The sequence below is a fragment of the Bufo bufo genome, chromosome 5 (genome assembly GCF_905171765.1).
Source record: "Bufo bufo chromosome 5, aBufBuf1.1, whole genome shotgun sequence".
Lineage (NCBI taxonomy): Eukaryota > Metazoa > Chordata > Amphibia > Anura > Bufonidae > Bufo > Bufo bufo.
In genome coordinates, this window is record NC_053393.1 from 88,696,252 (window position 1) to 88,708,761 (window position 12,510).

Genomic DNA, 12,510 nt, shown 5'->3' on the forward strand with positions numbered 1-12,510 from the left:
GGCCCACAAAGTGACTTTTTTTTGGAAATTTTCTAAAAAAAAATAAGAATTGCTTCTAAAATTCTAAGCCTTCTAATGTCCTAAAAAAATTAAATGACATTTTCAAAATGATGCCAGCATAAAGTAGGCATATGGGAAATGTTAAGTAATAACTATTTTGTGAGGTATCACTATCTGCCTTAAAAGCAGAGAAATTCACATTTTGAAAATTACAAATTTTTCTAAATTTTTGTTAAATTTTGGATATTTTTTTTATAAATAAAGGTGAAACATATTGACTCAAATTTACCACTAACATTATGTACAATTTGTCACAAGAAAACAATCTCAGAATGGCTTTGATAAATAAAAGCATTCCAAAGTTATTACCACATAAAGTAACACATGTCAGATAAAAAAAAAAAAATCTGTCTGGTCACGAAGGTGCAAAATGTTAAGGGTTAAAGCCATTTTCTGAGATTCTGTGATATCCTCAGAAAAGGTCATCCATATCAGATTCGCAGGGAGTCAGATACTTGGGACCCCCACCAATCTGCCATTTGAGGAGGCTGCGTTGCACCGCGGCCTCCTTGCAGCTTACAAAGAAAAGTGGCGTCCATTGGATAGCAGCTGTGCTTGGTATTGCAGCTCATCCTCATTTACTTTAGTAGGAGCACCACGGCCTCTTCAAACAGTTGCACCACCAGAGAACCACGGCCTCTTCAAACAGTTGCACCACCAGAGAACCACGGCCTCTTCAAACAGTTGATTGGCGGGGGTGCCAGGGAGTCAGACCCCATCATAGACCAAAACGAACAAGTGGAAATGATGTATCAAAATATTAGTTTATTATAAAATATAAAATATGGAGAAACTACAGGATGACATACAAAGATACGGAAAAGCACAGGAGTTCCTCGGTCGACCCCATTGGCGGCCGTTACCGCCCGTGGTGCCGCCCCTGGTACTTCCACCCCATATCTTGGTAATTTTTGATATAGCCATCTTAGATGGGCCTACTAGGTGGCTTCCATGAGTACCAGCGTACTTGGTTCATCTATTCACTAGGAAGAAATTTCCTGTATTTTACCAATTGTCACTTCTTGTTTATGTATAAAAAAGTTTTTTTGTATGCCCACATGATAGCATCTCTTTTTTAACAACTATGAATATAGGATGCGCCTTGAATTATCATGTTTTGATGAACAATTATATAAGCAACCCTACTCATTCTATACGGATTAGTTTTTAATCATGTGATTTATTACTATCTATTGTGTATTGTATTGCCAATTCGGCTATGCAAATTATGGCTATTCAATCATGTATCCGACATTCATTCTTTCGTATTTACGATATATATATCAATATATGGTGTATGCATTTATTTATACATAACAATTTATGTCTTTGTCATAATCTTTTATTTCACTATGTATTTATGGCACTTTGGCTCCATTTATATGGTCCCCCTATATATGTCTTTTTTATTCACTTGCTGTTTTATTGTGTGGGTGGGCCAGAGCAATCATTTGCATATGAATGGGCTCTGTCCTATACACACACATACACCCTGTACAGAATTATTAGGCAAATGAGTATTTTGACCACATCATCCTCTTTATGCATGTTGTCTTACTCCAAGCTGTATAGGCTCGAAAGCCTACTACCAATTAAGCATATTAGGTGATGTGCATCTCTGTAATGAGAAGGGGTGTGGTCTAATGACATCAACACCCTATATCAGGTGTACATAATTATTAGGCAACTTCCTTTCCTTTGGCAAAATGGGTCAAAAGAAGGACTTGACAGGCTCAGAAAAGTCAAAAATAGTGAGATATCTTGCAGAGGGATGCAGCACTCTTAAAATTGCAAAGCTTCTGAAGCGTGATCATCGAACAATCAAGCGTTTCATTCAAAATAGTCAACAGGGTCGCAAGAAGCGTGTGGAAAAAACAAGGCGCAAAATAACTGCCCATGAACTGAGAAAAGTCAAGCGTGCAGCTGCCAAGATGCCACTTGCCACCAGTTTGGCCATATTTCAGAGCTGCAACATCACTGGAGTGCCCAAAAGCACAAGGTGTGCAATACTCAGAGACATGGCCAAGGTAAGAAAGGCTGAAAGATGACCACCACTGAACAAGACACACAAGCTGAAACGTCAAGACTGGGCCAAGAAATATCTCAAGACTGATTTTTCTAAGGTTTTATGGACTGATGAAATGAGAGTGAGTCTTGATGGGCCCATGGCTGGATTGGTAAAGGGCAGAGAGCTCCAGTCCGACTCAGACGCCAGCAAGGTGGAGGTGGAGTACTGGTTTGGGCTGGTATCATCAAAGATGAGCTTGTGGGGCCTTTTTGGGTTGAGGATGGAGTCAAGCTCAACTCCCAGTCCTACTGCCAGTTTCTGGAAGACACCTTCTTCAAGCAGTGGTACAGGAAGAAGTCTGCATCCTTCAAGAAAAACATGATTTTCATGCAGGACAATGCTCCATCACACGCGTCCAAGTACTCCACAGCGTGGCTGGCAAGAAAGGGTATAAAAGAAGAAAATCTAATGACATGGCCTCCTTGTTCACCTGATCTGAACCCCATTGAGAACCTGTGGTCCATCATCAAATGTGAGATTTACAAGGAGGGAAAACAGTACACCTCTCTGAACATTGTCTGGGAGGCTGTGGTTGCTGCTGCACGCAATGTTGATGGTGAACAGATCAAAACACTGACAGAATCCATGGATGGCAGGCTTTTGAGTGTCCTTGCAAAGAAAGGTGGCTATATTGGTCACTGATTTGTTTTTGTTTTGTTTTTGAATGTCAGAAATGTATATTTGTGAATGTTGAGATGTTATATTGGTTTCACTGGTAAAAATAAATAATTGAAATGGGTATATATTTGTTTTTTGTTAAGTTGCGTAATAATTATGCACAGTAATAGTCACCTGCACACACAGATATCCCCCTAAAATAGCTAAAACTAAAAACAAACTAAAAACTACTTCCAAAAATATTCAGCTTTGATATTAATGAGTTTTTTGGGTTTATTGAGAACATGGTTCTTGTTCAATAATAAAATTAATCCTCAAAAATACAACTTGCCTAATAATTCTGCACTCCCTGTACACATATTATACACTATTTTTTATTTATTATATGCTTTTCACTCCACTTGTAAGTATTCTCGCTGGTTTCAGGCCCTTGTCATCTTATATGGGACTCGATATGGATATACGGAGTGTAGTTTTCGGAACAGCGTCACTGCCACTCACGTGATCATGGCGCTCGTTGGCCCTTTATTCACTCACTGGGAGTTATGGGTCACGTGCGTTCCACTAGGTCGCGGACTGCGCATGCGCTGCACGGCGCCATCTCGACGCGCTCCGTGACGTCTGTAAGCGCCGCGCATGCACGGTGAGCAGATGTGGACGCGCTGAGAGATGGCTCCGTGCATCATGGAGCTTTTCCGCGCCCGAGTATGTGGACCACAGGTGTTTTACATGCAGGTAATTTCCCCCTACCCACCCACCTCCATTTCAGCCTATATATACCCTGCTTGTACATAACTCAGTACCTCCTGACGAAGCCGTTGAGGTGAAACGCGCGTCGAGGTCTCGCGCTCAGGGTCTGACATTCCATCCATCACCATGTCCTCAGGTACGTCCTGTTACTAGCATCGCTTCACACTGCCCATAGGGATCTCTGCTTATATTCATAGTGAGTCCCTTATATATTTTTTGTGCATATTGTTACCATCTTCTTCCTGACTGAGATATTTATTCTTACTTCGAGTACCCATCATTATATTGGTCGGTCTAGATATTTATGCATTGTGTTATGTGTGAGTCAGCTCATGGATCACCAGGTATGGTCATTTGCACTTTTTGTGCATAGCCTTATTGCGGCGACTTTGGTGTCCTGCCATCCTGGTTCTCCTTGAGCTCTTATTTTTGATTCATGGATCGTACCTTTCTGTGTGCTACATTTCACAGACTCATTGGGGATTGGTTGGCGTCATTGACCCTGTGCTTTTCCGTATCTTTGTATGTCATCCTGTAGTTTCTCCATATTTTATATTTTATAATAAACTAATATTTTGATACATCATTTCCACTTGTTCGTTTTGGTCTATCTTGGATGCTTTACAAGTGGTAATTGTAGCTGTCTAGTTGACAGGTGGCCTTTTTGTAGGTTAATAGTCAGACCCCATCAATCTGATATTAACTTATCCTTAGGACATGTCATCAAAATCTCAGATAACCCCTTTAAAGCTAGATTTAGATTTTTCCAAAATTAAAATTTTCTGCCTTTTAAGACCACTTTATTCTGTTATTCTGTTTGTACATACACGCCTAGAGATAGGGGCAACTCCAGGTTTGAATGTGCCTTGATTCTGATCTATGGGTAACATTCAAGTGCACCTGTGCGGCCTGCGTCACATGAGTCAGTGATAGGTGGGAATCACAGCCTCCTCCCTCCTCCATTGTATGTGTGATTTCACGCTGGAGGTAACTGGGAGCTGCTGGCTGTGTGTTGGACTTTATGCACCTATCTGTAATTGCCTATACGGCACAGGTAGAGTCCCATGCGTTAGGTCCCGTGCCACTTTGAGAGACCTTGGCAGGGTGCGCGGGCTCCGTTATGTTCTTGATATAAGAATATATTGGCAAAAGTCTCATTTTAATATCAGTTTGAGGGTTTAGCCATATTTATATTGTCAATTGCATTTACCAGTGAAGTGCACCCTTTTCTGTAAATTTCTGTTTTATATAGCCAATCACATCCGCTCATTTGACTATCCTGTGTAGGATGTCTTTGTGGTACATGTGGTCCGCTGCAGGCATCCTCCATTGTATGCATTTTTGCTGGGGATTGCTGTTAGCAATGGACCACATGTGCAGGATTTGCTCCCCCATTAGAAATGCGCAACAGCATATGGGGTTTTGAGCATTTTCTGCCTTTTAAGACCACTTTATTCTGTTATTCTATTTAGCTTTTTCCCCAACATCCAATTGTACCAAGTCAAACTGGAAAGAAAAATTCAAAAGACAAAAAACCTGATGTGTGAATACTTTTTCTTCATAAGCCATATACATTATAGTTGGATGCCTGCAGGGTTTCTGTAAATGTTCAGATACCATATCAATGTGCAAAAAATCTATCTAGTGTAAAACAATAAATATACAGTAAGACAGGGAGGAGGGAGGTGTAGCTGCAGGATCTCTCCCTCTGTCTATGAGACTGTAGGACATCTGATTGGTTCAGAGCACAGCTCCACTATTGGAATCTGATCACCTGATTCTGTTCTATATTATGAGTAGGTTATTGTTTTGGGGTGAACACAAGGGGTAAGGCTATGGACAATCTTAGTGCATTATTTTAAGTTTTCACATACACTGTTTAACTCCATTTTTCCATTAAGGTTACAATAAACTTTACAAGTATGTCTTACTATATTAATGCTACAGTTGTAGCTGGGGATGACTCCAATTGCAGATAAAACTGCTCTGCCAAGTTGATAAGCCCAGTATTTCTACTATCAGTATGCTAGAGTCCTAGAAATCACATGATGGCATGATTTCTAATAACCTGATGCATAGAGATCCACCAAATATGTCGGGTCTGTCTAAGTTTAATTAGTGTGATGATTTTAGCCCTGAATTCCCCTACTATACTGAGCCTTTGGACAAGGGCAGCCACAGAGAGTAGAAGACCCTTGTGCAAGATATCTATATGTGCCCCTTGTTTATAAATAACTCAACATACAGCACCCCCCCCCATTATGTTTCTAACAATACACCAATAATTGTGAGCTATGGCATTCATGAGCTTATTACCTTTCTGCGAAAGTTCCCTCACCAACTGGGTCATTAATATCAGTTCTGTGCAGTCTGACATGAGGAACCCCCACCAATCAGCTGTTTTCTGCAACTGCTGGCACCAAAAACAGCTCACTGGATGGAGCAAGAAGCAGAAAGCTCCATCCACTGTGTAGGGGTCATGCCAGTGTATTGTAACTGAGCCCCCTGTTCACTTGGATGGGAGCTGAGCTGCACTGTGCCGGCATGGCCACTACACAGTGAACAGAAAGTTTGGCTTCTGGCTCTGTCCACTATGCTGTTTCCAGCGCTGGCGGCTGCCAAAAACAGCTGGTCAGGATGCACGGTGTCGGACCGCCATCTTTCTGAATTTGATGACCTATCCTGGGGATCCTTTAAATGGTCACTAACTTTTCACACAACTTTGCATAAATGAATAATACAAGTGACCATAAGAAACTGTAATATGTCGTATCAGAGGGAAATGTCTAGTTCTCATGTTTAGCTGCCCATGCTTTTTCTGTTTGAAATATGCTTTGAATCTGGGCAGCTCACAGAAGGATCATATTACACATGTTAACACATGTCTATGGACAGCAGAGGTGGGAGGAATGAGCAGGAGCTGAGGAGACACCCACACAGACAAAGAGAATGCAAAGCTATGTATTTCAGCCCAACTGCTTTATTCACAACTATATAGCTCAGTACTTCACTGTAATGTCCTCCATGATTCTGGGGATCCTTCTGAGTGAGTAAGAGAAGGTTAGGATGCAGATTCTCCTCTACTTTCTGTGTGCAGTGAATGGGAGAAACCTTCACCTACCATCTCTGAGAGAACTGAAAACTAGACATTCAACAAGCACAGGGAAAAGGGCTAAAAAAAAGTCAGATACAAGTCAAATAGTGCTCAGAAATAGTGTAATTTCTAATGTACACACACTGTACTATCAGGTTTTTTGAAAGGTTAGGTATGTTTTATGTCAGATTGGCTATGGGCAGCAGAAGCACCAGTGCTCATTCTACCATGATGGCAGACAATCAGCGGCATTGTTACAAATATTAGTTCCGTTCTCTGAATTGCTGCTTCCACTGCTTGAAATCGACAGGTACACTTTATAAGAGTTATTAAACATGACTCCACAAATCCAGGAAACTCCGTATAATGAAAGCTTTTATGCGGACATGTTTTTTTGCTTTGACAGCTTTGCAAAGTGTATATAATAAATGAAAGATGTAACCTTCAAAACGTTGTGAATTCCAACTGCAAATGTATTCATTTAAGACACAAGATATAATCATTAGGGAGGCAGAGCAGCTATGATTTAGTCGTACAGAGCAAAACCACTCTGGAATTCTAACAGTATAAATTATCTAGCAATGAGTAAACACAATTTACCAACTGAAGGCCAAGGCAGCAATTCGATCATTATTTGAGCAATGAAAGAGTATGAAATGATTATCTGACATCTAGAGGGCTCGCACAGAAGGGGCTATGACGTTCTTGCCTTAACTGATTACTTGCCTTTCACATAGCTCCCTTGTTAAATCATCATTCTTTCCTGCTTTTTCTACAGTATTTGTACGGTTGTCTTTTTCACGTAAGCTTGATTTTTCATGCAATTCCCAATACTCTCAGTAATCTAGCAGGTGCAAATTGATAAGACGGACATCGTCCAGTATATAGGAAACAAGTATCCTGAACATTGTCGGACTCTTCGGACCAGAGACCCTAGGCCACCCTAGCATTCATTTATAATTATATCATAAACTTTGTTGTTATTATCAGACATACAGTATAGAACAATCATGAAAGAAGTCTAGTAGGCTAAAATCAACTCATTAAAAATAGACTCAAGTGATCGGCTTTAAAGTCAGTTCCATACGGGGTTGTCTTTTCCTGGAGGGGTGCTTTTCTATTAGGGGGTCCATTGTTGTTTCAGAGCATGGGATCACAGAAGGATCTTCTGGTGGGCCAGTCCTACCCTGTGGCTGCAGCCACATACCATACAAAAGCTTAATTTCAAAAACATGAATCAACTATTCCTGATGGACATACAGGGGCTCAGCAGAGATCTTAAAAAACCAACCAGAGGGTATATTGGAGAATGGTATAGCTTTTTATTATCAAAGAACAACATTTATTGAATGAAACCATAAGCGTGTATATATTCTGTACCACAATTTGCAAGTAAGTATAACAATAACACTTGCCTATCTCCAACATAATACAGGGGGAGATTGGAAGAGAGATGTACATCATCAAGCAAGGTGCTGTACAGGTTCTCGGTGGACCAGATGATACGAAGGTCCTGGTTACACTGAAGGCTGGAGCTGTATTTGGAGAAATCAGGTTAATTTTATGTTATTTTTCAAGAATAAAATTACAATAAAAATGTTAGTGACAGCATTGCTCTGCAACACACCAGTGTGGGATCATGTCTGACTAGGCAGCGAAATCCTTTAATCTTGGGCTGGAGGAGGATTTCCCCCAACCTTAAAGGGGTTGTCCCATCTCAGTCTTTCATGCCAAAAAAAAACAATAACTGTAACTCTCATAGCAGGGAACGGGAGCTGCACAAACACTATTTCCATTGCTTTTTGTAAGAAGGTTAAGATGGGACAACCCCTTTAATTTTTATTTACTTGTTGCAATTTTGCAGTGTTTTTTACTGCGATCTTGCAAAAATAGTGCCACTATCTTTCCAGTCAAAATACTAGGTTACTTGGTGGTTCACCAGCCTGAAGACAGCCCTACACTGAAGTAGTCATGTTTTGGACTTTTGCACCAGTTCTATGGGCACCATAAGGGGGAGAGGGGTAGGCTTGAAAACTTTTTCCTCAAAAAATATTAACCAGCTTTACATAGGTGAAAAATAGTGTATTGTCTCGAGTACATGACAAAGTACAGCATGCGATTTGCCACTTAAGTGTGGGAATTATTATTACGATGAGGACATATGTTCAGCTCAACTGCAGGGCTCCAAATGTTGTTGCCAAACTTGCCAGAAAATGCAGCCATGTGTGAACCAGGCTGTTAATGCATTCCCATAGAAAATAATACACCTTATTCACTATCTGCCGAGAAAAATAAAGTGTCATGAATTATATTTCCCATGAGACAAGCGATCACATCATGGAGAATATCTCTTCAACTGTGGCCCTTTCCCAACAATTGTTTGAGGGATAGGGGTCACTTCTCCAGAGGGTTGCACCATCTTGGGCATATACGGAATGTAAACAGGATATGCCCTAAATACTTGATAGGGTGTGTCAGATATCTAGTAACTCTTTTCCCAAAAATATTATAAACATGAATTATATTGATTGTACCTGTAACAAAAAAGTAAGGGCCACAGTCAAAGATAAGGGCCCATTCACATCACATTTGGGGCATAAAGTTGAGGTATACAGGTGTGTCCTTCTCCTCTTGGCTGAACATATTCTCGTAAATGACCAGCTTTTCTAAACAACATGATTTCCTGATATTGTGTCATGAGATGCCTATTCCATATGTGTCTGTGTGGACACCCTGTGGTTGCATTGTGAACTGCAGCCTTTCACATGTCGTAATATTGTGTTGAATTGGTTTCATGACAAATTGGAATTCTTTACCAAATTAGAGTATGGAGGGTGGACACACTTGTAGACTTGAAGGGTGGACACACTTGTAGACTTGAAGGGTGGACACACTTGTAGACTTGAAGGGTGGACACACTTGTAGACTTGAAGGGTGGACACACTTGTAGCCTCGAAGGGTGGACACACTTGTAGACTTGAAGGGTGGAGACACTTGTAGACTTGAAGGGTGGACATATTTGTAGATTTGAAGGGTGGATACACTTGGAGACTTGAAGGGTGGACACACTTGTAGACTTGAAGGGTGGACACACTTGTAGACTTGAAGGGTGGACACACTTGTAGACTTGAAGGGTGGACACACTTGTAGACTTGAAGGGTGGACACACTTGTAGACTTGAAGGGTGGACACATTTGTAGATTTGAAGGGTGGACACACTTGTAGACTTGAAGGGTGGACACACTTGTAGACTTGAAGGGTGGACACACTTGTAGACTTGAAGGGTGGACACATTTGTAGATTTGAAGGGTGGACACACTTGTAGACTTGAAGGGTGGACACACTTGTAGACTTGAAGGGTGGACACACTTGTATACTTGAAGGGTGGACACACTTGTAGACTTGAAGGGTGGACACACTTGTAGACTTGAAGGGTGGACACACTTGTAGACTTGAAGGGTGGGCATATCTGTAGGATTTAGTTTTTTTTATTAAAACATTCAACTGTAATGTATGCAACCACTGCATATCGAAAGTCACATTCATTGTAAAGAAATGTCATAGTACACATTCAGATATCTCTTTCTGACAAAGCTCATGAATCGGAGTTGAGAAGGGGCCTACAAGCGCTAGTTCTTTACCTCCACCTGTTATTTTTCTTTACATCAAGTTCTGAAATCTCTTTCAGTCTCCTAGCTGCTTCAGGAGGAAACCGCAGAACTGCTAATGTGGTGGCCCATGGATTTGCAAACCTTTTCATTCTGGATAAGAAGAGTCTTAGTGAAATTTTGGTTTACTATCCAGATTCCAAGAAGCTGCTTACAAAGAAAGCCAAGTATGTTAAAGTATAATATAAAAATAATAATGCTATATAGTGCATATTCATCAAAATTGTAATAGTAAGTTTGAAGTCAGTTCCGTGTGTTGAAGTTTTCTAGTGAGCTTGTATCATTTCTCACCGATGTGATTAAACACAGCTGCAGTGTAAAGTATGGGGGAAGATCATCAGTCTTTATCTCTGACTTCATTAAGGCCCCTTTCACACGAGCAAGAATTCCGCGCGGGTGCAATGTGTGATGCGAACGCATTGCGCTCGCACGGAATCCGGACCCATTCATTTCAATGGGGCTGTGTACATGTGCGTTGGTTTTCACGCATCACTTGTGTATTGCGTAAAAATCGCAGCATGTTCTATATTCTGCAATTTTCACGCAATGCTGGTGAACGGAGCTGCGTGAAAATCGCAATCGCATCCGCAAGCAAGTGATGTGTTTTTCACGGATGGTTGCTAAGAGATGTTGTTTTTTTACATTCAGTTTTGTATCACGTGCGTGCAAAATGCATCAAAACACATTGCACCCACGTGAAAAAACTGAACAACTGAACACGATCGCAGGTTTTCACTGAACGCATCCGCAACGCAGCGGACCTAATCTGCGAGGGCCTAAGAATGAGCCAGGAAATACAATTCGTACTCATACAGTGTAGGTGACCTAAAATTAGACCTAAGGCTACATGCACACGACCGTATGTGTTTTGCGGTCCGCAAATTGCGGATCCGCAAAAAAAACGGATGAGGTCCGTATGGCATCCGTTTTTTTTTGCGGATCCATTGTAACAATGCCTATCCTTGTCCGCAAAATAGTACATGTTATATTTTTTTTGCGGGGCTACAGAACGGACATACGGATGTGGATAGTACACGGTGTGCTGTCCACATTTTTTACAGACCCATTGAAATGAATGGGTCTGCATCCTATCCGCAAAAAAAATGGAACGGACACGGAAACAAAATAAGTTTGTATGCATGAGGCCTTATTCACACGTCAGTGATTTGGTCATCAGTGATTGTGGAGCCTACATAGAGATAAGGTATAATGGAAAGATTTGCACCTGTTCTGTGTTTTTGGACCGGCACTTTCTTTTGGCTCACAACCACTGATGGAAATCACTGACCAAACACTGACCAAATCACTGAAGTGTGAAGTAGGTCTTACTCTCCATAATTCCGCCACGGTTTGATGGGTTTTGTTTTTGCAGCGTTTCCTATGCTGTAAAACGGTCCTGCATTCTCCCGGTTAGTACAATTACAGCATTTATGTAGTTACCACATTTATATAGTTTTTCTTGTGTTTTAATACACAAAAAAAACATTTTGGGATTTTTTTTTCCGCATTACCATATTCTAACCCCCTTTACCCTTTTATGGTTACATGTACGGCAGTGGTAAATGGGATGATTCCTGAGGCTCCCTGTAGTGACACCCTTTCAAATATAGCAATGCCCAGGAGAGAGGTGCATCACAAATCCAGTAAATGGTCTGCAGTCCCTTCAGTGGTTTCTAGTGATGAGCAGCATAGGCAATATTCGTATTCGCGATATTTCACGAACTTTTGGCCTAATATTCGGCATAAATTAGCAAATTCTAGAATTCGTGATCTCCGGTCATTATTTTCTTGATTGCGAAAATCGGCAATGCAATATGCGCGTATTGCGCATGCAATACAGGCGTGGCTCACTTTTGCTAAATTTTTCAAGCTGCTAGAAGTTTCCTGAGACTGGAGGAATCTAACACCTATCACAGCATAGTAATTCCTATCACACTACCTAACACCCTGCACTGGAACCTATCAGCTACACTATATCACTATCTAACCTACACTGACTATCCTAACTATCTGTATTATATATATGAGCTAACTAACTATCTAATGTAATTGGATAAGGAATAGGATCCAGATGAAAGCACAGAGCACAACAATGTCACTGCTCTCTCTATCTCTCAGAACTGCAAAAAAAAATGGCTGCTGGGGAGGTTCTTATATAGTTAGGGGTAGGCAATGTTCCTATTGGTTGCTAGGGATGTTGCTAAGCTCAGACAAAGACATTGCAGCCTTCTCATTGGCCCACAAGCAAGAAG

General features: G+C 41.0%; 1 protein-coding gene across 1 annotated transcript in view; it reads left to right on the top strand.

Annotated features, from left to right (window-relative positions):
- CNGB3 (cyclic nucleotide gated channel subunit beta 3) overlaps positions 1–12,510 on the top strand; it is a 286,679-nt gene that overhangs the window by 249,588 nt on the left and 24,581 nt on the right. Inside the window, exons 15-16 of the mRNA XM_040433859.1 lie at positions 8,026–8,144; positions 10,279–10,425. Of these exons, the coding sequence (XP_040289793.1) occupies positions 8,026–8,144; positions 10,279–10,425 (266 nt within the window). The remainder of the gene's footprint in view (positions 1–8,025; positions 8,145–10,278; positions 10,426–12,510) is intronic.